This window comes from Protopterus annectens, chromosome 2.part1 (assembly GCF_019279795.1).
Source record: "Protopterus annectens isolate FY-2018-M chromosome 2.part1, PAN1.0, whole genome shotgun sequence".
Lineage (NCBI taxonomy): Eukaryota > Metazoa > Chordata > Ceratodontiformes > Protopteridae > Protopterus > Protopterus annectens.
Genome location: NC_056729.1, coordinates 1,340,542,508 through 1,340,569,179, shown reverse-complemented (window position 1 = coordinate 1,340,569,179; position 26,672 = coordinate 1,340,542,508). Strand labels below are relative to the sequence as shown.

Sequence of the window (26,672 nt, the reverse complement as noted above, 5' to 3'; positions counted from 1 at the left end):
GAGAGAACAGTACCTTACTATGCACAACTGATATACGAAGTGCTATAGGGCTTTATGAATGCCTATTACACATCTATCAAATTCTCTACATCATGGCATCAAACATACATAGCAGTATGGATGCACTGTGTGCAACCATGTCCTACATTTGTCATTTGACAAAGACAGACAATAACATAATCTCCTTACTTCTACAGTACTTGCTGCCTAATCTGTAATATGAACTATTACTTTTATAAAAAGCTCTACTTTCAAATGATACAGCAAATTATTCCCAGCAGGGTTTGATTCCACGGCATACAGGAATAAATCCCTAAATAAATAAAGAAGCAGGTAAGGGAGTACTCCGATATCTACCAATATAGTTTTACAAAAGGAAGATCACCCACAGAAAACCTTGCATTTACTCAGAGGTTGTTTGTAGTCTAGGTAATAACAATCTTGTAGCTATAATATTTCTAGATCTTGTCAAAAGCTTTTGATTCTGTTCTGCGTTGCTCAATCTTTAATGCCCTCAAAGACTGGGGGATTTGGCCAGTATGTTGTAAAATAGGTTAATTGAAAAATAAACTTGTGCTCCATGCACAAGGAATTAATTGTATGGAATCACAGGTTTATACTAGGCTCTTGACTACCAGGGTCTTTATAAGCCTAGCAGTGCAACCCAACCCAGTTTTGTCCCCAAGTACCTTAGAAGTCTATATGGTTGGGTATGTTACTAAGACGGTAGCTAATGGTTATGTGAGGTATTTAAGGGTTATGTGTGTGTGTGTGTGTGTGTGTGTGTGTGTGTGTGTGTGTGTGTGTGTGTGTGTGTGTGTGTGTGTGTGTGTGTGTGTGTTATGTTAGTTGGGGAGAAATTTACTTACTGTCATCTTCTATCAGAGAAATGCAGGCAAGACCAGGGTACATTTGTGATTTTCCATCCAATGATCAAGGTTTTGTTTGAATAGGGTCAGGATGAACTCTGCTTTATGTGGATGGGGAGCTTACTTTATAATATCAAATTATTTGCCAAAGAACCAAATCAAGTACTTCTTAAAAACTTTAATACGAAGCACTTTCCGTCTCGCCTATAGCAAGACTTCTTCAGATAACAGATACTTTCAATGCTACAAGTTATATACACATTAAATTAATCACATGATCAATTTAAAAGCAGTGAAGCACACACTTTTTCACTAGAATCCTCCCATAACATTCCATCTGACATTTAACTCCTCAGCTTTCATTGTACAAACTTTTCTACTCACTACATACAATGTATAAAATTGTTATAATTTATATATACATTCTTCTTCTTCTTTCAGCTTTTCCCGGTTAGGGGTCGCCACAGCGGATCACCTGTCCGCTCATGACTGACACTGGAGTTTTACGGTGTCGAGTTGCCAGCCCAGCGCCCAACCTTCCACAGAAGGCAGGCACACACACACACACACACACACACACACACACTCTCACACCTAGGGCCTATTTAGAGTGTCCAATCCACCTACAGAATGACTTTGGGATGTGGGAGGAAACGGGAGCAACTGAAGGAAACCCACGCAACCACAGAGAGGACATGCAGACTCCGCACAGAAGGCACCCCAGCTGAGAATCGAACTGGAGAACCACTTGCTGTGAGGCAGCAACGCTAACCGCTGCACCACCGTGGCCACCCTATAATTTATATATACATACTCATATTATTTTATATGTCATAACAAGCTCACTTCCACATTTAATATACTTCATAATAAAATTCTTTATAAGTTAGCATAACATAAACTTCATCTATTTAAGCTTCTCAACTTTAAAATACAGAAGATGGAACACATTTCATTCAGACCAAGGTAATAGTATGCATCAGTACGGAATTGCCACAGCAATTCCAATCTCTCTAGCAACAATGATTCTTGGCCACCCCTTCCATCTGGTATGATGCAATCTATTGCTCGAAATTTAAAATGATTTTGTGGGTATTCTTTTAAATGCCTTGCTAAGGCGTTCTCCAATTTTAATTTACTAATAGCATATTGATGTTCGTAGACTCGTTCTTCTCAATCTTCTCTCCGTTTTGCCTATATAAAAGGCTGGGCAACTTTGGCACAAAGCTGCATACACCACAAGCTTAGACTGACAATCTAGCTTGTGTTTTATCTTATAATGTTGCCCCCTGATGGTAAAACTCTGCCCCATATCTATATATTTACAAAAATTACACATAAGGCATTTAAACATTCCTGTCCTATGTGTAAGGAGATTTGGTTTCCTCTCCAAAATACTTTTCAAATTGGGACCCCGCTTAAAAGTAATATTAGGGCACTCCTGTAGTTTTTGTCTCGCCATACAGTCATTTTGAACTATATCCCAATTTTTAATCAGGATGGAATAAATTTCTCGGGCATTCATGCTATACATCGTGACTACATTGTGTGTACCATAGAATGACCTTACTGAATTATTCATGGGTTCAGTCGAATCACTATTTAATGGGGCTAATATTTCCCTCTATGATAAAATGGGTTGATAAAAACCTGTCATTCTTTTATGTTGTACCTCCCACATCAGTTCTGAAACTAAATTCTGGGGGTATCCTCTTTTAGTAAACATATCATGTAAATTTTTCATTCATAATTGAAGTCAACTTCTAATGATGTCATGCGTGCTGCCCTTACAAATTGGCCCTTGATTACTGACTTTTTCTGGTGACGTGGGTGACAGCTACTGAAATGTAGTAATGAGTTAGAGTAAGTTTCTTTTCTAAAAATCTTAGCTATAAAGCATTTATTAATACTATCTTTACTCAACTACACATCTAAGTAGGCTATCGTGCTGGCATAAAAATTATAAGTAAAAGTCAGAAACTGGGTGGTAGAGTTGAAATAAGTCACTAAGTCTTCCACTGTAGATCCATCACCTTTGAATAGGATAAAAATGTCAGCCAAGAACGTAGTGTAATGACATATCTTTTATTTTATTCCAGTTATTTTAAAGATAAATTCCTGCTCCCAATAAGCCTTAACTAAATTGGCAAAGCTGGCACCACAAGGGGAGCCCATAGCTACACCAGTTTTTTGCAGGAAATATCTGTTGTTAAAGGTGATGCAGTTAATGGGCAAAATTATGTCCAACAACTCTTCTACAAGATTCACCTCAGATCTTGGGGCCCCTCTATTCCGTAGTAAACAACTTACCCACTCAATCTCCTCTAAGTGAGGGATGGAAGAGTACAAATCTTTGACGTCTACTGTCATAAGACTAAGGTCGTTCTCATATGTCAAGCTGTTGATAACCTCCAGAAAGGACCACAAGTCTTTGCAAATATGTTTTTCCATCACTACATACTTTTTTTAAAATCTGGTCAACAACCTTAGTACAAGCATATGTTATGCTGTTCCTTGCATCAACAAGCGGCCTCATCGGTGGATCAAAACACATTTATGTATTTTGGGCTGACCAAACAAAATGGGAATCTTAGGGGCAGGCATAGTTAAGAAATTAAATAACTCTATGTCGATTTTGGCTTTGATAAATAAATCATTAAGCAATATTTTAATTCTAGAATACGTTATGTTTAGTTCATTTCTTGAAACTTCCACATATGTATTGCCATCTAGAATCACATTCATTCTTCTGATATAATCCACAGTATTCAAAACCACAAGGCCTCCCCCTTTATCAGGTTGCATGATTCTCACATTTGCCTGTTATAAAAATTCAAGTGCTTGTCTTTCACTATTAGTTATATTCAAAATTATTCCATTATTCTTTTTTGTAAATGACAGGCAGTGTGTGCTTCACTGCTTTTAAATTGATCATGTGATTAATTTAATGTGTATATAATTTGTAGCACTGAAAGTATCTGTTATCTGAAGAAGTCTTGCTAAAGGCAAGATGAAAAGCGCTTCATATTAAAGTTTTTAAGTACTCGGTTTGGTTCTTTGGTAAGTAATTTGATTCAGTTGTTTACTTCATCAGTTTGTCTTCCTGAGCTTACGTCATAGATCCTTTGAGACACATTAGTCTATCCAGCATGTTCTATTTATGTCAAAAGTAAAAATCAGGTCCTTGGATCTAGTGTTACTGGTGCTGTTTGTTTTGTGGCTGTGCAAGAGATCCATCACAGCTGGTTCTGAGGATGCCTTATATGCCAGACACAGATCGCATCTCAGTAACCTGTAGGAGACTTAGTACAGATATAGGACCTTAAGACAATCTAGGTAGGACAGGCTTTTCATACTCTGCATTTTTCTGATGAGGAACCTTTGAGGGCATTCCAACTGTTGCAAGCTCCTGGTTAGGTAAATGCCAAAGGGGCCATTGTACTCAATAATGTGTCTGATAAGAACTATATGTACAGTGGTCCTATGACTTCCTTGTACCTAGGTATCATACCCTTGCTTATGAGTTGTGCAACACTAAATGATTTTCTAACTATCTTGGCTATTTGTTGGTCAAAAGACAGATTATTGTCCACCTATGTTCCCAGATCTCTAACTACTGGGTCTTTATCGATGTAGTAATTAACTTGGGTGGACAATTTCCCAAAGGGAACTATAATGCACTTCTTCACATTGTGTTTTAATCAGTGGCTTTGACATCAGTCATTTATTTATGCTACACCCTCTTTGTAGGATGCCAGAGTCATGGCAGGAATCTATAATAGCTCCCAATTTACAGTCATCTGCAAACTTAGTGAACCAGCGGTCTTTGACATTAGCCTTGATGCCAAACAGGACTGTGCCCAACACAGAACCCTGGTGAACTCCTCTGGTAACCAGTCTCCTGACAGAGGTGGCCTCACTCATCCTGACTTCTTCAGTCCTATCTGTGAGCGAGACAGCAATCCAATCAGTTTTGAGTCTCCAGGAGGTGGCCCATTTAGTCAATGTGCTTCATTCTCCCTAAGGGCTAACAGTTTCTTCTCCACCACTTTCACAGTGTCTGTCCCAATTGTAAGAGAGTTTCCTTGTTTGGTGACATGCTTTAATAACAAGTAGATGCAACACTATAAACTATTTCAGTCTCAAAATATAGAAATATGCCTTCTTCTATTAGTGGGCAGGCAGGCTTGAATCATTCAGTAAATTACTTTATTTATTTATTTATGCTTGTATGTTTATCAGGAAGGTCCTCCTGAACCAGGGCTCACCTTCAAAGCAAACATGGAGAAAAACTCAGTTGTAAAAATAGAGTGAATGACAAGTTGTTTTTACATTACAAATTGCATTTCAGCAAGTGATCATTTTCAGAGTACAGCAGCAGATCTCTAACAATCTATTATTATTTATTTTTTTTATTTATTTTATTTTACATTTGTTTACCAGGAAAGTCTGAATGGATGCAGGTCCTTTTTCAGCGGTGGCCCGGGGAGAAAATCATAGAACAATGTACAATTATAATTTGACACACTACAGAAGAAATTAAAAAGAATAGCGAGTAATGCAAAAATAATAGCAAGTAGTACAAAATAATGCAGAGAGTACAATGCTATAAAGGAGAGTGAAATATTGAAATTACATGAAGAGGTTAGTATGTTTGCAACCACCCTGTCATGGACAACTTTTCATATGTTGGAAAGTAACTGTGAGGTTATAATAATTCTAAACTATAATGATCTGTGATGTAAGCAGGCAGTGGATATAAAGAGAACAAGTAAAACATAGTTGGAGATGGAGAAAATACATAAATGATTGCAAAGGAGAGATGATTGAGCCCCTGTATAATACAGTAGCCAGTTCCAGTTTTAGAGGTCTGGTGAAGGCATTCTAGAAGGGTTGTTAGCTACCGAGGAATGGAAATTGGACTATGCTGTAGGGTTACAGGGACAGAGCCAAGAATTTGAAAGATGTGTTTTTAGAAGCTTTTTGAATTGTGGGATAGAGCAGTTTGAAATAAGAGAGCATGGGAGTTTACTCCATAATTTGGAAATGTAATGTGAAAATAGTGATTCGCCAGCTGCGTTGTTTGCTTTGGAGACATGTAGGAGGGATTTGTTGAAAGAGCAGAGATGTCTAGAGGAGTTGTATGGCTGTAAGAGGTTATGGAGAGCAGGAGTTTTATCTGGGTGATGGAGGATTTTGTAAGCGAAGCTAAGTTGATTAAAGTGCATTAACTGCAGAAGTTCAAGCCCGTTTAGTTGTCTAAGTGATATGCAATGATGGATCTATATATAGCACCAGTTGCAAATTTGGCTATCTTACTGTAGCAAGATTCAAGTTTGGGGAGGTCAGTTTTACGGAGGTTGGTTAGTACTTGGGAACCGTAAAAGAGAGTAGATAGGAGGTGCGTTCGGGCAATAGTGGATTTAGTGTTCCTTGTTAGGAATTTGTTGTTCCTATACAAGAGACCGAGGTTTCTTGTTGACTTTGTTAATGGTTTGGGCAATATGTATATAAAACTTCAAATTGTTGTCTATTTCAACACCTAGCAGTTTTGTGTGGGTTGAGGTGGTAATAATAGTTTTGTTATTGGATAAGATGCTGAAATGTGAGGAGGGGGTTTTGTCTTGGGAGGAGAGTTTTTTTCCGGGATGAAAAAGGAGGTTTTGTTTTGTTTGGGTTAAGGATGAGGTGGGAGTTAGTGAGCCAATTTTCAGCCAATCGGAAAGAGTCCTTTGTGTGCTTTTGGAGTGGTTGAAGAGAGGAAGCTGGGCATATAAGAGTTGATTCGTCAGCATAATGGACTATGGTGTCATGAGGTGTGGCGGTATGAAGTTGATTGGCAAAGACAGAGAAAAGTAGGTGCCCCAGGATTGAACCTTAGGGAACTCCTATGCTAACTGGAAGAAGGGGGATAGTTGTTGCTGCTACAGGATGGCTTGTTGACGTCCTGAAAGGTAATTTTGGAACCAGGAGATGGATGAGGTACTGAGGTTTAGGAAGGACAGGATGTTGATTAATTTTGGGTGGTTAATCATATCGAAGGCCTTGGACATGTCTAGGAAAATAGCAGATACATACTGCCCGTTATTCCTGTAATGGTTGACTGTGTTGGTAAAGGACATCAGGGCTGTGGTAGTGCTATGAGAGTGGTGAAAGCCATGCTGTGTATCTGTTAGTAATCTTTCTCTGTGAAGATAATCCATGAGTTGGGTATGGATGACTCTTTCAAGACTTTTAGACAGGGGGGATAAGAGGGCAATGGGGCGATAGTTAGTTAACGCAGTGGAGCTACCTCATTTGTGTAGGGGTATAATGTGAGAAATTTTCCAAATAGTGGGGATCAGGCACTCTGTGATTGATCTATTTATCAGAATGGCTACTGGGTAGGCTATTCCTTCTGCTGCAATTTGAAGAAATTCTGCTAGGATGTTGTCAGCTGCTAGGGTAGTTGGTTTAAGCCTTTTGAATTTTGTTTTTTTACTGTGTTTACAGATACTGGTTGGAATGAAAATACAGTGGAGTTTTGGGTATGGGTGGTATTTTTGCTTGTGACAGGGGTGGAGTCATTGGTAGAGGACTGAGAGTTTGCAAGGGCTTGGATTGACTCTGTAAAGTAGGTATTAAACTGAGTTACTATATTGTCTGTGTTGTTGGGAGTTAATGGAGTGGGAGTAGCTGCTTTACCTGAGTGTAACATGTTATTAACTGCAGCCTAGAATTTTTGTGGATTGTTTTGGTGTTTAATTTGGATATTACTGTAGGAACTGGTTTTAGCACATTTCCTTTACATTTCGTTTACCTACCAAACTGTTAACTAGGTGCATGGACTGGTCCAAACACCCTTTTCAGTTGTGACCTGTGCCCATGAAGGAGTGCAGTAAACATACTATACAATGGAAGAGCAGAGTGCATTAAATTTTATATAATTATTTTATATAATTATTTACATCAACTTTATATCATAAGGGAGAAAAAAGTACAGATATAATGTACTTCATAAAACTAAGATTAGACAGTGTTACAACACTGCAGATAGATTAATTAGTAATTAATTAGCAAAATCTGAAGCACATTTGCCAACAGTTAAGCCAAACAGATTATTATCATTTATTTACTTAGCATGTGTTGACCAGGAAAGTCTGACTAGGACAGAGCCTATTCTCAGTGGAGGCCCTGGAAGAAATGCTCTAGTCACATGTCTTGGGAACATGGGAGGAAACTCACACAAATGAAGGGAGGACATGCAGACTCCGCACAGAAGGCACCCCAGTCGAGAACTGGAGAACCTTTTGCTGTGAGGTGACAACATTAGCCGCTGCACCACTGGGCCGCCCTAAACAGTGAAAGAAGACAAGTAGGTAGTACAAGTTTGGAAAAGTAACACAATGTAATTCTGGCAGCTTGATCAATAGTATATTTAATTACAGATGAAGAGAATGAACCTGGAAGTAGTTTGGTGACAGACTAATGGATTTAGAGAGACAGAGATATGTGAAGGAAAGGAAATAGTGAAGAATAAAATAAGAGCTTAGGAGGTGAGGTTGAACAGAGGAATGTACTAAAGAAAATGTATTGGTAGAACAGGATTTTACATCAGAAATTTATAAAGCAGACACTGAGACTTTTCAGGATTCTTCAGTAAGACAAATAAGTATAAAATGGTTAAAGAACATGCACTCACGTGTGTTTCAGGATCGTATCTGGCAGTTGTCCTTATAGCTCTGGTATTGCTTCCATGACTTAATTCAGTTAAGGCAAAGCATCCAAAAATCTTTAAAAAAAAAAAAAAAACCAAATCAACCAGAGCTCTTCAATGGAACACAAATCTCTGCACATGCAAATTAATTAACTTGACCGTATTCTTTAATTCATACTCTCACGCTACATGAAATACAAAAACACTGGAAAGTTCATTCAGTTAATCAAAGGGTAAATTAAATGATCCCAACATTATTTTATGATGCTGCTGAAGCTGCTCCCTATCAACAAATGTAATGAGAATATGCACATGTTTATAAGTAACACAATGCTAGAAAACAAAAGTAGTGCACTGAATATGAAGTTAAGGAAAGGCAGAGAATCATTAGCAGAAAAAATAAAGTTCACATGTGTAAGATTAGGTTCTCCTAGTAAGATAAGAAAAACAAGCCATGGCTATAATGCACCTAAAATTGAAGCCCTGTACATATTCAGATACAGGCTTTTTCGGTCTGTTCTTTAAAATTCATAGTTCAGTAATTTCAAAACTCTACTTTTATTAAGACTAAGAGTCCAATTGATAAAGCCACAATTTTTGAGGCAGTGCAAAAATCTTTAGCAGGATAATATTTCCAACAAAAAGCTGTTTGTTATTAACAGCAAACAGAAAACTACTGTTAATAAGAATACAGTCTACTCTGATAAAATCACAGTTTCACACGTAGTCTTATTTGTAACAATGATAAAGAAGTTATGTACCTACCATAACGTTCCATGTTAGTTGTCTTCATCTCGCCTTTCTTCTTGCTGTTTGAATAATGGAATAATTTTGACTAAGCCATCTACTATAGCTCGAGAGCCGTTTACTGGCTCGAGGCTACCCCTTATCCCAGAATGCCCAGTGTCAGCTACCCAGATCTCGTTTGAGATAGCGCACACTAGACATAAGTAGAGTAACCAGTTACCTAAAAACTGGTTGTCCAATACACCTAAACAAGGAAAGAGTCATAAATTACCTGGCATGTGAAGTAATAAAAGATACTCAGCCAGTGAAAACAAAAAAGGAACTCCTATCAATCCTCTAGGAAGGGGGAAAGAGGGAGGGACGCAAGAAGGAAGGTGAGATGAAGACAACTAACATGGAATGTTATGGTAGGTACATAACTTCTTTATGTTAAGTTGTCCATCTCGCCTTCATTCTTGCTGTTTGGGACAGCGTCCCTAGCACCTAAAATCCTGAGTGGCTCACTGGAACAGACTCTTCAGAACAGCAGAACCAAAGGAAGCTCTGCTCCAGGAGACCATATCCACCTTGTAATGAGAGAAAAAATTGTGAGGGTTTGCCCAAGTGGCAGCTGCACAGATTGAGTCTATGGTGAACCTAGACTGAAAGGCTACAGAGGTGGCTAATGCTCTAGTGGAATGACCTTTTGGTTTAGCTGGTAGCTCTTTATTTCATAACTGATAAATAAAGGCAATAGTATCAGATAACCATCTGGATAAGGTCACCTTAGAAACTGGAAGGCCTTGTTTGTTGAAAGCATAAGAAAGAAATAACTGGTTTGACGTTCTTAGTTCCTTAGTTCTATGGAGGTAAAAACGCAATTGTCTGTGCACATCCAGTTGGTGGAACTTGTATTCTGCCTTGTTGCTGTGATTAGGAAAGAAAACTGGGAGATCTATGGATTGATTTAAATTGTTATATGAGCAGACTTTAGGAATAAAGGATGGATTGGTCCTCAGAGAAATTCTGTCCTTGTGAAACACCAGGTAAGGAGGACAAACACATAGTGCTTGAAGTTCTGAGACACGTCTAGCTGAAATGATAGCAACCAGAAAAAGTGTCTTCCAAGAAAGAAATTTTAAGGAACATGATGCCGCCGGTTCAAAGGGAGGCAAAATTAAGGAAGCTAAAACTAAATTGAGATCCCAAGGAGGAGGAGGATCTCTAACTGGGGATCTAGGAAGAGATGTTCCTCTCATAAAGGCCTTGCAGAACTTATGAGACATTATGCTAGAATTAAACATACCGATATGAAAATTAGAAGTGGCAGCTAGTTGTACTCTAATGGTAGAAGGAGCCGCACCAGACTGAAAGAGTTGTGCTAGAAATTCAAGAATTTCATGGACTGAGGCTGAGAAAGGATCCAAATTTCTAGATTCTGCCCAATAAGAAAACCGTTTCCATTTACTAGCATACGTTTTCCTCGTAGTAGACTTATGTGAGGAAACAATAATATCACGGACTGCTGGGGAGATATTGGAAAGCCTGGCTAAGGTTGGAAGTGGAGTAACCAAGCTGTGAGCTGGAGAGTTTGAAGGGATTTGTGTAACCCGCCTGATTGATGAATCAGAAGATCTGGAACTGGGTCCAGAATCCACAGTTGATCCAGAAGGTGGAGGTGCAGAAACAGAAACCATATCTGTCGAGGCCAATATGGGGCAATGAGAATCATTTTGCAACCCAATGATTTTGCTTTCTGTATGAGTTTTGGTATTAGGGGAAAAGCGTAAAAGAGTCCCTGAGGCCAATCGTGGACTACAGCATCTCTTGAGCATATGACCTGGAAGAGGAAGTAGGGAGAAGTAGCTGCTGTATTTGTTGTTGAGAGGAGTGATAAATAGGTCACAGCAAGGCTGTCCCCATTTGCAGAAGATAAGATCCGCAACTTCCTGATTCAGAGACCACTCGTGAGACATTAGGATAGCTCTGGTGAGCCTGTCCACTATGACGTTGGATTTCCCAGGGATGTGCGTTGCTATCAGAAAACGTTGGTTGGAAATCGCCCCATTGCCACAGTTTGAGTGCTTCTTGACACAAGGGGTAAGACCTGGTCCCGCCTTGTTTGTTGATGTACCACACCATTGACATGTTGTCCGTTTGGATTGCAATGGTCCCGGAAGGAAGAGAGTCTTGAAGGGCTTGCAACACTAGAAGCATCGCTCTCATTTCTAGTTCATTGATATGCAGATGGTACTCGTGAGGTTGCCAAGTGCCTTGGACTGTCCTGCCTACATAATGCTCCCCACCCTATCAGGGAGGCATCCGTGGTCACTGTGGCTACTGGAGGGGGTTGTATGAAAGGTTTGCCCTGAATTACTAGTGGGGAGACCATCCACCAAGAAAGGTGCCTTTTGCATGTTTCTGTGATCAGGATCATGCGAGACATGGGTAGTTCCTGTAAAGACCACTGCGTGAAAAGAAGCCACTGAAGGATTCTCATGTGGAAACGCGCTAATGGGACAAGAAGAATGGCAGCTGCCATGGAGCCTAGAGCTTGGAGGACATATCTGACTTGAATCCTTTTGCTCCGCATTAAAATTAAATAGAAGTTATGTTCTTACCATAACGTTCCATGTTAGTTGTCTTCTTCTCGCCTTCTTTCTTGCTGGATGGGTTCGGAGCCGATCCTCGGCTCCGACTCGGCCACTCTAAAAGCTCGAGAGTTGGTTCCACCGGCTCGAGGCTCCCCTTATATCCCACAATGCTAGGCGGTAATACCTCAGATCTTGTTTGTAAGCTAGGCCCAGCCAGGAAAAAATCCAGAAACACTGGAAAGGGGAAACCCACCTCTATAAAATGACAGAAGGAAGGTGACCTACAACCTGATGAGGGAATATATACATAACACAGTATATACATATACAAATAGAGGTGGTAGGAAAAAGGTCACAATCAAACTCCTCTAGGTCTGTCCAGGCCAGGGGAAGGAGGGTGGGGCCTTAAGAAAGAAGGCGAGAAGAAGACAACTAATATGGAACGTTATGGTAAGAACATAACTTCTATATGTTAAGTTGTCCATCTCGCCTTCGTTCTTGCTGGATGGGACCGCGTCCCTAGCACCTTGTCCCGGGTGGCCTATCGGAACAGACTCTTGAGTACAGTGGAACCAAAGTTAGCTCTGTGTCTAGAAGCTAAGTCCAACTTATAATGAGAAATGAAAGTGTGAGGAGTAGCCCATGTAGCTGCCGCACAAATCGTATCAATAGGCAGCCTGTCTTGGAAAGCTATAGAAGTAGCCAAAGCTCTAGTTGAATGAGCCTTAGGTTTGTTTGGTAACTTTTGATGCCTAATCTCATACACAAAAGAAATCAAGGATGTAAGCCATCTGGAGAGTGATACTTTCGAAACTGGAAGGCCCTTTCTGCCTTCTGCATAAGAAACAAACAGTTGGTCAGCCTTTCTGGTCTGTTTGGTCCTATCCAAATAATACCTTAATTGTCGATGAACATCTAGCCAATGTAATTTTTGTTCAGACCTGTTAGAATAGTTAGGAAAAAACACAGGAAGGTCAATGTTTTGATTTAGGTTCGCCTGAGAGGCTACTTTGGGTAAGAAGGATGGGTTGGTCCGCAAGGATACCCTATCCTTATGAAACAAAAGATAAGGGGATCGACTGCAGAGTGCATGAAGCTCCGAGACTCTTCTAGCCGAAGTAATGGCTACCAAAAAGAGTGTCTTCCAGGATAGCAATTTCATTGAACACGAAGCTGCAGGTTCAAAAGGGGGAAGAATCAAAGATGTGAGAACTAAGTTAAGGTCCCAAGAAGGAGGAGGATTTCTGATAGGAGGTTTGAGAAGAAAAACTCCCTTCAAAAAAGCTTTGCAAAGCTTGTGAGACATGATGGCAGAATCTGAGATTCCAACATGAAAGTTAGAAATATCTGCCAATTGAACCTTAAGAGTAGAAGGAGACGAACCTGCGTGGAATAGTTCGGCTAAGAAATCAAGGACCGATTGAATGGGAGCAGTGAAAGGATCTATGTCCCTTCCTTGTGCCCAATAGGAGAAACGTTTCCACTTACTAAGATAAATCTTCCGAGTGGAGGGATTTATGGGAAGCTATTAAAATATCTCGAACTGAGTGAGATATTAGAGGAAGCCTGGCTAGGGTTGGAATTGGAGGAACCATGCAGTGAGGTTCAGAGAGGGGAGGGAGCGATGTAACTGACCCGACTGATGGGTCAAAAGATCTGGAACTAGGTCCAGATGCCAGGGTTGCTCCAACAGAAAATGGTGCAGAAAGGGGAAACAAACCTGTCGAGGCCAGTAAGGGGCAATGAGGATCAAGGAAGCTTTCTGAGCGATGGCTTTCTGTATCACTTGAGAAATTAGTGGGAAGGGAGGAAATGCATACAGAAGTCCCCGGGGCCAAACTTGGACTAGAGCGTCTCTGCTGCGATGGCCTGGTAGAGGAAAGAGGGTGAAATAATCTTTGCACTTGCTGTTTTGGGGAGTAGCAAAAAGGTCGCAGCAAGGCTGGCCCCACTTCAGAAAAACTTTTTCCAAGACTGAATTTTTCAGAGACCACTCGTGAGGCATGAGAATAGCTCTGCTCAATTTGTCCGCAATGAGATTGGACTTCCCGGGGATGTGCGTTGCTATCAGAAACCGCTGAGAAGAAATCGCCCATTGCCACAGTCTGAGTGCCTCTCGACATAGGGGGTAGGATCTGGTTCCGCCTTGTTTGTTGATATACCACACTACAGACATGTTGTCCGTCTGGATTGCTATCGTTCCCATCGGAAGAGAGTCTTGAAGGGCTTGCAACGCTAAAAGCACTGCTCTCATCTCTAAAACATTTATATGCAAGTGGCGTTCGTAAGGTTGCCATATGCCCTGGACTGTCCTGCCCTGATAATGCCCCCCCCCACCCGATCAGGGAGGCGTCCGTTGTCAGAGTAGCAACCGGAGGGGGAGGGACAAAGGGTCTTCCTAAGAAGAGCTGGGGGGAAGAAATCCACCAAAGAAGATGATTCCTGCATGACTGCGTTATCACAATGGTGTGGGACATCGGAAGTTGTTGGTATGACCATTGTGTGAAGAGCATCCATTGTAAGATTCTCATGTGAAATCTGGCTAATAGAAGTAGAGGGATAGCAGCTGCCATAATCCCCAGTACTTTTAGGACTAATCTGACTTTGATTCTGTTGCTGTGGAAAAGAAGAGAGGCTAGTTTGTGTATGTCTGCTATCCTTTGGTCTGTGAGTCTCGCAGACATGCTGACTGTGTCTGGATTTGCGCCTATGAAGGTAATAGCACGACAAGGCTACAAAACAGACTTTTCGCAATTTATTGAGATACCTAGCTTTCGAAATATGCGAAAAGTGTAGTCTCTGGCAAGTAGTAGAAGATGCTTGGTGGGAGCTGTAAGGAGCCAGTCGTCTAAGTATGGAAACACCTGGAATCCTTGACGTCTCAGGTGAGAGGCAACCACTGCCATGCATTTGGTAAACACCCGGGGGGCCGTGGTGAGTCCAAAGGGCAGGGCTCTGAATTGAAAGTGACTGGTTCCCAGCCTGAAGCGGAGGAATCTCCTGGAGCGTCTGTTCATTTTTATATGATAGTACGTATCCTGGAGGTCTATAGAGCACATCCAGTTTTCCTTTCCCAATAGGGGTAGGATGGATTGCAACGTGACCATCCGAAATCTTGTTTTCTTGACAGACTTGTTCAAGATGCTGAGATCCAAAATGGGCCTCCAGTCCCCTGTTTTCTTTGGAACCAAAAAGAATTTGGAGTAGATTCCGGATCCTTGTTGGTCTGCTGGAACTGGCTGAATGGCTCTTTTTGCAAGCAACTTTGATATTTCTAACGCTGCTTGATCCCTTTGAGCGGGTGAAACATCTGGAAGGGACTTTTTTGATTGATTTGGAATGCGAAAGAACGGAATGGAATAGCCTTCGGAAATGATGGACTGTACCCACTTGTCTTGAGTTAGAGATCGCCAGGCTTCTGGGTACAGTGATAATCTTCCCCCAACTGCCTCCGAAGGTGGACAGTCGGGCAACACCTCAGGGATGCTGAAAGGGCTTATCGGAAAAAGTTTCTCGATTGCCCTGGTTCTCTGGACCCCCTGCCTCTAGGGCGGCGTCTACCATTATTGTTCCCCCCTCTGCCTCTAGAGGGGAACCGACTCTGTGCGTCAGGCAAAGCCACTTGAGATTGCTTGCGGAACCACATCTTTCCACTTTTCTGGCCCTTGGGGTAAGGCCTAGAAGGAGTAGAAAAACGGACTCCGATGGCAGAAAGAGTTTTGCCATCCGTCTCGCACCTTGTCAGGGTTTCTTTCACTTGAGGACCAAAAAGGGACGATCCATCAAACGGGGAATTAGTGAAAGACGTCTTAAAGGGGTCCATAAAATTGCATAGCCGCATCCAGGCATGCCGTAAGGCCACACCTGTACCTGCGGCTCTGCTCGCTCCATCAGCCGCATATGAAAGAAGGCGCATGGAGGAGTTAGCTATCGAATTGAGGGTTGCCAGCTGAGCGTTCATCTTATCCTGAAAACCCGCAGCTGTTGGATCCTTTAACATCTCACTCGCTTCCTTGATCAAGTCTCTTTGAAGACGAGTGAAATGACAGAGGTAGTTCAGCGAACGCATTGAAAAGGTCGCCGACGAAGACATCCGCTTCCCGTACCTGTCCATAGACCTAGATTCCTTGTTAGGGGGATGGACAGGCACTGAATGATCAGCTAGTTCCTTCTTGGTGGCAGCAGCTACCACCATAGCATCCACAGAAACTCCTTTAGTCAAAAATTGTTTGTCTGCTGGTGCTGTAATAAACTTTGAAGGTCTCCTGGAGGTGGGGTCCACAGAGTCAGGAGCCGTCCAAGCCTTTTTTGCTACCACCTGCATAAGGGGGTCAAAGGGGGGGGCACCCAGGAGGTGGAAGGGCGAGAGCCGAACGCCTCAAGATACACAGATTCATCCTCTGAAGGGTTAAGGGCTGGCCAATTCCCCCTCTGTTTTAAGATCTCCAGGATGTCTGCAAAGGAGACATCTTCAGAGGGGGAACCTTCAGAATCCTCTAAATCCGTGTCAGAGGTGACAGACTCAGGTGAGTCTATGTGCTTCCTCTTGCACTTTCTCTTCCTAGGGGGCTCTCCTGCCAATTCAGGAGAGGCCTTGGAAGAGGATGAGATCCCCACAGGGGATTCTTGAGGAGCTGGCTCTCTGCGGTCTGGGATGAGGGAGTGAGTAGAAATTACCTGAGGCACCGAGGAGGGAGGGGCGGACGGAGCCGACTGTGGAGTTGAACCAGGTTCCAACACACTCCGCATGACCTCAAAAGCACCCCCGTCAGGCAGAGCCAGAGGTCTCCGCTCCGAAAAGCTGAAAACCTCCCTCGGCACCGACAGAAATGGCTCAGAGGCCGATGTCGGAGCCGAACTCACCAGCGCCGAAGCACCGAGAGGGAGAGCGGGGTCGGACAAGGGTCTGATGCCACTCACCCCCTCGGAGCCGACGAGGGAAGTCCGGCGCCGAGATTCCTCCAATGAAGAAAACGGAGCAGACGACGGCGCCAAAGACAATTGTATCGGCTCCAACACTGCCACAGTCTCGGGTCCGAAACGCCCCGGCTCCGAACTCAAAGGAGTCGGAGGAGGAACATTTTGAGAAATAGGATTAAGCATCGACTGCTGAGTCGGGCTCTGAAGCATTTGGGCCAGTGCCTCGGACTTAAGAAGTCGACTCACTACCCTCTGAAGGTCTTGATCCGAAAGTCTCGACGACCTAGAGGAGTGAGATCTATGGCTCCGTTCAGACAGCAAGGGAGATGCTGGAGCCGAATGAATGGAGCCAAGAGACGGTGACCTAGACCTTTTCCTAGTTGTCGGTTCCGATAATCTTATCGGAGCCGACTCAGTGATTTCCAACACCTCGGCTCCGGCCGGAGCCGAGGGAACTGAAGAAATAAGAGTTCGAGTCTCATCGGCTCCAGCCGGAGCCGATGTTGTATCAGACTTCGAAGCCTTAGGTGTCGACTCAGAAGCTGGAGCCGACGACCTAGAAGGCTTGGAGGGTTTGCCCGAAGAAAGAGTCGGGGGACCCTCAGGTTTCAATAAGCCTCGTAATATAAGCTTATTTTTTCTTTCCTGCAGGACTCTAGGGCTGAAGCCATGGCATACAGCACAAGAGTCCTGCAGGTGTAAAGGTCCCATCCAGTACACACAAGAAGTGTGATCGTCTGTCAGAGACATTTTCTGACAGCACGAGTCACACTTCTTGAAGCCTGAGACCTTTGAGTCCTTAGACATTTTCAAGAAAAAATGTGTAATCACCACACAAACACAAACACACCGATTACACTTACTAAGGTTTAAACTAAAATTAAACTAATAAGTTTAGATAGTTTAGTTTTTTTTTTTTTTTTTAAATCCCTACAAAAAATACATACACTCCACTATTAAAGGGGATGGAAGGGCCCGAAGGCCTAAGGAAAGAACTTATAAGTTCTTGAGGAAAAAAGGGTGGATAAACAGGTAGGAAAGGGTCAAAATCCACTTAACTAAGGGAATAATGAGTAAAAACTAAATTAAAGGGGCTTAAATTAACTATTAGACTAATCTAAATGAACTGACCTGAAGCCGGTATAAACAACACACCTCGATCGCTGTAGCGGCAAACGAGATCTGAGGTATTACCGCCTAGCATTGTGGGATATAAGGGGAGCCTCGAGCCGGTGGAACCAACTCTCGAGCTTTTAGAGTGGCCGAGTCGGAGCCGAGGATCGGCTCCGAACCCATCCAGCAAGAATGAAGGCGAGATGGACAACTTAACATCACTTGTTGACGAATAGTGGAAACTCTTTCCTGTGGTAATCTTGCAAACATTTCTTTTGTGTTTAATTCTGCTCCTATGTATGTGATAGACTGACAGGGCAACAAGGCAGATTTTTCAAAATTTACTGTAATGCCTAGTTGAGTGCATGATGTGATTGTATAATCCTGTGCCTCTAAGAGTTGATGCCTGGTGGTAGCAGTCAGGAGCCAGTCATCTAGATAGGGAAACACCTGGAATCCTTGACGCCTCAGGTGAGCCGTGACTACTGTCATACACTTGGTGAACACCCTGGGGGCTGTGGTGAGACCAAAGGGCAGAGCTCTGAACTGGTAATGAGTGGCCCCTACCCGGAAGCGAAGAAATCTCCTGGAGCGTCTGATCATCTTGATATGGTAGTACGCGTCCTGAAGATCTATCGAGCACATCCAATTGTCCTGACCCAGAAAAGGGAAAATGGACTGCAGTGTCACCATCCGGAACTTTTCTTTTTGTACAGATTTGTTCAATCTGCTGAGATCCAGTATTGGTCTCCAGTCCCCTCTCTTTTTTGGTACTTAATAGAATCTTGAGTAAGTTCCGGATCCTAGTTGGTCTGCGGGGACTTCTTGAATGGTTCTTTTTTCTAGCAGTCTTGAAACTTCTGTGACTGCTTGATCCCTTAGATTGGGTGGGACATCTGGGGTGGGCTTTTTTGATTCTATGGGGGATTGATGGAAGGGAATTTTGTAACCTCCGGATATAATGGATAATACCTATCTGTCTCCTGTTATATTTTGCCAGGCTTTTGGGTACAGCGAAAGTCTTCCCCCGACTGCTTCCAGAGGTGAGCAGTCGGGCAACCCTTCAGGGATGCTGGAAGGGCTTGGCAGAAAAGGTTTCTCTGTCACCCTGGTTTTGTGGTCCCACTCTGCCACGAGGGCGGCGTCTGTTATTGTTGTTTCCCCCTCTGCCTGGGGGGAAAAATCACCACGTGTGTCAGGCAAGGGTCCCTGGGATTTTCAGAACCACATCTTTACGCTCTTCTGACCCTTGGGATAAGGTCTGGAAGGGGTGGAAAAACAGACTCCCACGGCAGAGAGAGTCTTGCCTTCCTGCTCACACCTGGTCAACGTGTCTTTCACCTGAGGCCCAAAGAGAAAGGAGCCATCAAAGGGAGTATTGGTGAAGGACGCTCGAAAGGGTTCCGCAAAATGACACAGCCGCATCCAAGCACGTCTCCTGAGAGCCACACCTGTCCCTGTGGCTCTGCTCACTCCATCGGCTACACAGGAAATCAGCGTCATGGAGGAGTGGACTATGGAATTAAGAGTCGCAAGCTGAGAAGCTACTTTGGCTGGTACTCCCTCAGCTGTAGGATCTTGAAGGGTATCTCCAAGCTCTTTCAGGAGATCCCTTTGAAGATGAGTAAAATGGCATAGATAGTTCAGGGACCTCATTGAAAAGGTCGCTGAAGCAAACATTCGCTTTCCACATCAGTCCATCGTCTGAGACTCTTTGTTTGAGGATTTACAGATGAAGAGGTTTCTGCTAACTCTTTCTTGGTGGCTGCTGCTACCACCATAGCATCAACAGGCACACCTTTGGAGAGGAACTGTTTGTCCTGGGGGGCTGTAATAAATTTGTTTGGTCTCCTCGGAGTAGGTTCCACAGAATCTGGAGCTGACCAAGCCTTTCGAGCCACTACAGACATGAGTGGATCGAAAGGAGGAGATACCCAGGAGGTAGAAGGTCGGGAACCAAATGCATCCAGGTATACAGACTCATCCTCGGTAGGGGCTAAGGAGGTCCAAGTCTCTCCTCTGTCTAAGCATTTCAAGGATGTCCAAAAAGGAAACATCTTCAGAGGGGGACCTTGGGGACCCTTCCCATTCATCCATGTCTGTATCTGAGGTGACAGACTCAGGGGAGTCTATGTGCTTCCTCTTTCACTTCTTCTTCCGAGGAGGTTCTTCCGAGTGATCAGGGGAGGCTTTGGAAGAAGAGGGATCACCCAATGGGGTGTCCTGGGGCATAGGTTCCCTACGCTTGGGGTCTGGAAGAGGAGTAGAGGTTGGAATAGACACCACGGGGGGAGGAGCCGATGGAGCTGGCAGTACAGCTGTTTCGGGGGACAGCACACTACACATGACCTCGAAGGTGTCCTGACCTCTAGGCAGAGAAAGCTCCAGCTCCAAAGAAACAGGAGTCCTTCTTTGCATCGAGGGTGACGGCTCCGAGGCCGATGTTGGAGCCGAGCTCACCTGCGCCGAAGCTCCGAGGGGGAGAACGGGATAGGACAAGGGTCCGATGCCACTCCCCCCCTCGGAGCTGACAAGAGCGCCCCGGCGCCCAGATGCCACGATAAAAGGTACAATCGAGGTAATCAGAGCCGACGTCGGAACCAAAGGAGAGATGATGATCGGCGCCGACGGTTCTACTACCTGCAGATCCATGGTCTCTGGCTCCGAGCTAAATGTAGTCGGAGGAGGAACAGTTGGAGCTGATACCTGTTGAGGTGGGCTGGACAGTAATTTTGCCAGTGCCTGTGACTTCAGCAACCTACCTACTACTCTCTCCACATCATGATCTGATAATCTACAGGATCGAGAGGAGTGGGAAGAATGATGGTTACGTTCACTCTGTAACAAGGGTGACTGAGGTGCCGAGTTGATGTACTCCAAGGATGAAGACTTCAGTCTCTTATGGCTCTGAGATGGCTCCGAAATAACAGATGGAGCCGAAGGAGGAGTTGCCTTGTCGGTCCCAGCCAGTACCAACATACTTAGTTGGTCAAGTAAAGGAGTCGGCTCCAAAGGTGGAGCCGACGGCATGACAGACTTAGGGGATTTCGCTGGGTGAGTACTTTTAGCCAGAGAATCCTGAGGCTTCAATAATCCCCGAAGGATTAATTTGTTTTTGCGCTCCTGCAGGACCCTTGGACTAAAAGCATGACATATAGAACAGGAGTCCTACAGGTGAACAGCGCCCAAACAATATACACAATTAGTGTGTCCATCTGTCAGAGACATTTTCTGACAGCATGAGTCACACTTTTTGAAGCCAGATACCTTGGTATCTTTAGACATTTTCCTAACAGCCACCACAACAACAATAAGAAAAAGCTATACTACAAAACTAAGAAACAAACAGTTTTTTTATTTTTTTTTACAATTAAGGAACAGAAAGGAGCGCTTCTAATTTAAACGGCTATCCTAAGGGGGGGGGGACTCCCTAATTTAAATGAGTTCAGGGGAAACAGAAGGCCTGCGAGTTATGGAGCGATGGCCAACAAAGCTACAACACACAAGAAAGCGATAAGTGAAAAAGTAATATATCTAGACAAAAAACTTGACAAGTCTTTAAGAATAAACAACAAATATAATAATAGAAAAAACTATACCAGTATTCAAAATGAAACGCTGTACAACAATGGCCAATGAAGTAAAGTTTTCTTGGAGAATTGGTGGTGTGGTTACTGTGATAAGAGCTTAACTGATAAGCACTTTCAGTATCTTCTTCAGATCGTTTGGAACCGAAAGCGCTTATCGTTTGGAATACATAGGGACTGTTTTACTCTACATCAAGATTTTAACTTGACATGAAGATTTTAATTTTTCCTACAATAAAAGGATTTTAACTGCCATTAAAGCTAGAAGCTTTTATTTGATCTGTTAGACTGGTTAAGCTGTTATCACAGTTCATCACAGTCACATAGCAGCTACTACATCAGTGTAGATACTTTGTATATCAGACCAAAAAGATTGGATACTTTGAAGCCATCATAAGACTGGATACTTTGGACCCATCATTTCGCTATAGTATAACTGCATTCACAGCATGAATATCTTGTAAGTGTATTTAATTTAAGTACTGGAAATGTATGCAAGTTTTTTGTTATATATGCTGCACTTTTAAGTTTTATATAATTTAACCACACCACCTATTCTCCAAGAGAACTTTACTTCATTGGCCATTGTTGCACAGCGTTTCATTTTGAATACTGTTTTTACTTGTTACTGATAGCTGTACTTTAGCATTAGGAGGTACCCTTTCTTTATTAAAAAACTATACTAAGCCTGAGCCAGTAATGAAGCAACCTCGCAGCTGAAGCAGCAAACGAGATCTGGGTAGCTGACACTGGGCATTCTGGGATAAGGGGTAGCCTCGAGCCAGTAAACAGCTCTCGAGCTATAGAAGATGGCCGAGTAACAGCAAGAACGAAGGCGAGATGGAAAACAACATTTCATGTTCCACTTCACATTTGACTTCCTTGTCAGCTTTTCAGTCCTCTTAGCTTCATACTTTAGCATCAGTGGGCAGCTCAATATCAATAAATTAAAATGCAAACATTTCAAGGTAAAAAAAAAATCTTGGAAACCTTTAACATTTTCAAAAATTTTAGAATAAAATCAAATCCCTGAAAATACGCAAGTCCAGTTGCTTCAGAAGTTAATGTATTACTTTTATGTCCATGTATTATATGTTTTGCTGGATATATATACTTTTCAAGCTGCTGTGACTAATATACAAATAACAATTTCTTTAAGTACACTGAAAAAAAGTCTATAGTTGAGCAAAAGGTTGTATTCAGTTGTTCAGAAGACAGTTTTAATTGAAAGGTCTAGTGGAATTTCCCTATGATCTTCTACTGAAGTGCCATTTTTACCTAACTGAAGCATTGCTGTGAACAAACAGAAACAAAAGTTGGAGGTATATGCAGAAATAACTGTAGTGTTTCTCCTAATGATCTAATGTAGAAAACTAATGATCTAAATATTAAGCACACTGTTTACAAAAACAGATTAAAACTCTTCTGCACTTCTCTGAAAAATTATTGTGGATTAAACTTACCTCCATGTTATTGATCTGGTCAACAAATTTTCTGTATTGTTTTGACCCAGAGGTGGCAACTATTCCACCAAACATCTGAAATTCAAAACAGAAAACAGTAATCTCCCTGGACTCTCACATTTTAATCTATTTAACATGAAATGGTGAAGCATTTGTTACACATCAAAGCATTAAACTAGTTCCAGGAACTTTATGTAGCTGCCTGCCTGCAACAAGCATTCACTAAATAGAAGTAATACAGAAAAATACAGTTGTGAAAGACAATTTTAAAGCCAGTGCTACTCAGACATTGATCAGAATTCATTCAAATTCAGACTCAGGGCTTTGCAGACCAGCTTGAAGAGATATAGACCTCAACAAATCAAAAGTACAGTTGTGTATACTTACCATAAATGTAGATGTTCGAGTGTATTCACTGTTGCAGTCCTAACAAATGGGTTATCTGGATCCCGGCAAGCCCTCAGTCGGCCCGAATACCAGAGTCATCGGTATATGACGTCAGCTGTCGTCGGTTGTAAAAGGACGACAGGACGTCAGGTACAAAAGGAAGCAGCCAACGTCACTTCCTCAGTTTTTCTTGCCTTAACAGTCAGGAGCCCCCCCCCCAAAAATGGCTTAGACTAGGAGAAACATACCCTGGATAAATAAAGAAAATATCCAGTCTATGCCTTAGGAAAGGAGAGTAGAAGAATTATACAAAAGGGGAAAGGAGGGAGGGAAAGCAGGACTGCAACATTGAATACACTCGAACATCTACATTTATGCTAAGTGTACACAACTGTACTATGTTCATTGTGTTTCACTGTTGCAGTCCTAACAAATGGGTTGATTCCCAAAGCCCAGTGAAAAAAGGTGGAGGAACAACAACAATTTTAAGGGTTAGTAAGAATGTCCTGCAAAACAGCAGTGGCAAAACCTGCCTTAGATTTAGAAAACAAATGCAAATTATAATGCTTTGTGAAAGTGTGTACAGTCCAAGTGGCAGCTTCCAGAATGTCCTTGGTAGGGACACTCCTTAAAAAGGCTGCAGATGTGGAAGCTGCTCTAGTGGAATGGGTCCTAACCCCTTGTGGAGGAATCTTGCCATGAAAAGTGTAACAGAAACGTATACAATGTGCAATCCATTTAGAAATGGTCTGTTTTGAAATAGCTTTGTCCTGAGTCCCGGAAGCAAAACTGACCAACAATTGATCTGATTTCTGCAAGTACTTAGTCCTATCCAGATAAAATCTAAGCTGTCTGTGCACATCAAGAGAGTGCAAGATCCTTTCCCCTCTATTCTGTGGATTAGGAAAAAAGGTAGGAAGGTGAATGGACTGGTTATGAGTCAGACTAGAAACCACCTTAGACATAAACTAGGGATTGGTTCTAAGGGTGACTCTATCGACATGGAAGATGATAAAAGGTTCCACTGCCATCAAAGCTTGCAGCTCAAAAACTCTTAGCTGAAGTTATAGCCAAAAGGAAGGCAGTCTTCCAAGATAAAAACTTTAAATCTGCTGTGGCAGCTGGCTCAAAAGGAGGAAGAGTGAGTTTCTCCACGACAAAATTAAGGCCCCAGGGAGGAGTAGGTGCCTTTCTGGGAGGTTTCAAATTGCTTGCCCCTCTGAGAAACTGTTTCATCAGGGGTTGAGAGAAAATGGGTTGTTCAGTAGAACAATAAGCAGAAATAGCTGATGCGTGAATCTTGATAGAAAAAAAAGAAAGGCCATCCTTAAGCAAACCAGTCAGATAATCCAGGATCAGGGGAAGAGGTGGTCGGGAAGAAAATACAGAACCTTTTCCATTTCTCCGAATATGACTTCCTAGTGCTAGGCCTCCTGGCTTCGCGAAGAACCTCAACCACCTGTTGGGTTAGAAATGTTGATTGGGGATGGCTCATGCTGTGAGCCAGGCTATCAAATGCAGATTCTGAAGATGAGAATGCAAAAATTTTCCCTATTCCTGAACCAGAAGGTCTGGTATCAGAGGAAGATACCAAGGCCAAGACTGGGAGAGACTGCGAAGCAAAGGATACCAATGCTGCCTGGGCCAATCTAGAGCTAAGACAATGGCCCTTGGTCTTTTGTCCCTTATCTTTAACAGCACTTTGGGAAGAAGAGGCAGATGAGGGAAGGCAAAAACTGAAAGTAGTGTCCAGGGGAAGGACAGAGCATCCACTCTCCAGGCCTTGCTGTGATGCTGTCTGATGCAAAAGGTTGGAAGAAGGTGGTTTGTCGGAGATAAGAAAAGATCCACCTGAGGAGTGCCCCAACACTGAATGATGCTGTAGAAGACTGTCTTGTTCAATTTCCACTAGTGAGGATCCAGGGTCTGCCTGCTCAACTGGTCTGCCAAAGTGTTGAGCCTCCCTGGAAGAAATTGAGCTATCAGATGTAGGCCCAATCATGCTGCTATGGACCACAGTATCATACTTTGTCTGCACAAGGGGTAAGATAGAGTCCCTCCCTGCTTGTTGATGTACCACATGACTGTGGTGTTGTCCGTCTTGACAAGCAGAGTTCCCGGGGAAAGTAAATGCCTGAAGGCCAGCAAGGCCTGCTGAACCACTATCAATTCCTTGAGATTTATGTGCAAGTGAATCTGCTGGTTGTTCCAGCTCCCTTGTATGCAGTTGCCATCCAGGTGAGCTCCACAAGCATAGTCTGATGCGTGTGTGGTAAGGGTTTGGATAGCAAGAGGTGGACGAAAAGTTATGCTTTTGTTCTGTAAACAGGCTGTTGCCCACCAAAAGAACTCTGTCCGCAGACATGGGATCAGAGGAAGTATCATGTCCAGTTCCTGTGTGTGTTGACACCAAAGGTTCTTGAGGTACCATTGCAATTTCCTCATATGTAGTCTGGCATATGGAATCATCAAAATACAAGAGGCCATGAATCCCAGAGCTTGCAGGAACTTCCTTGCAGAAAGCTGGGACAGGCTTGCTAATTCCTTAAAGTAAACTGAAAGAGTCAATTGTTTCACCTGAGTGAAGAATATCATCAGGACGGCTGTGTTCAGACTCGCTCCCAGGAAAGTAATCTCCTTGGTGGGTACCAGTTTGGATTTCTTTTCGTTGAGAGTATAACCCAGGGAGGTGAGAAGATTCTTCACAAACTCTAAATCCTTTAAAAGCTGAGAATTTGCTTGAATGAGGCAATCATCCATGTATGGATAAATCTGAATGTTCCTCTGCCTGCAAAAAGCAGTGACTGGAGCCAGGCATTTTGCGAAAACTCTGGGAGCAGTAGATAAGCCAAAGGGCAGTGCAGAGAATTGAAAGCGTTGCATGCCAGCTCTTAAACAAAGGTGCTGCCTGCAGCTTTCCCTTATAGGAATGTGCAGGTAAGCTTATTTGAGATCCAAAGTTACCAGCCAGGCATCCTTGGCTAACATTGGCAGCAACTGATGCACAGTGAGCATTTTGAACTTTGGTATCACAAAAAAAGTGTTCAGAATGGACAAATCTAGAATGGGACACCAGGTGCCTTCTTTTTTTGGAACTAAGAAAAGTATGGAGTAAAAGCCCTGGCCTACATGCTGTGCATCTGCAAAAATGGCCAACCTTCCCCCTAAAGGAAACTCTGGGCAAGCAGGAACAGGCATAAGTTGGACACAGTCATTGAGAATGCTTGGTTTGGGAGGATGGCTTAGAACTCCTTGTCTTAGAAGTAGAAGCATGCCATTGTTTAGTCCTTTGAGGGGCAGCAGCATGCCCCCTAGAA

The 26,672-nt window shown here is 42.9% G+C and overlaps 1 protein-coding gene across 1 annotated transcript in view; it reads right to left on the bottom strand.

The window, feature by feature from the left end:
• Positions 1-26,672, bottom strand: part of ACOX3 (acyl-CoA oxidase 3, pristanoyl) — a 1,839,061-nt gene that overhangs the window by 1,424,879 nt on the left and 387,510 nt on the right. Inside the window, exons 4-5 of the mRNA XM_044062802.1 lie at positions 22,969-23,043; positions 8,551-8,640 (exon numbers count right to left, since the gene is read on the bottom strand). Of these exons, the coding sequence (XP_043918737.1) occupies positions 8,551-8,640; positions 22,969-23,043 (165 nt within the window). The remainder of the gene's footprint in view (positions 1-8,550; positions 8,641-22,968; positions 23,044-26,672) is intronic.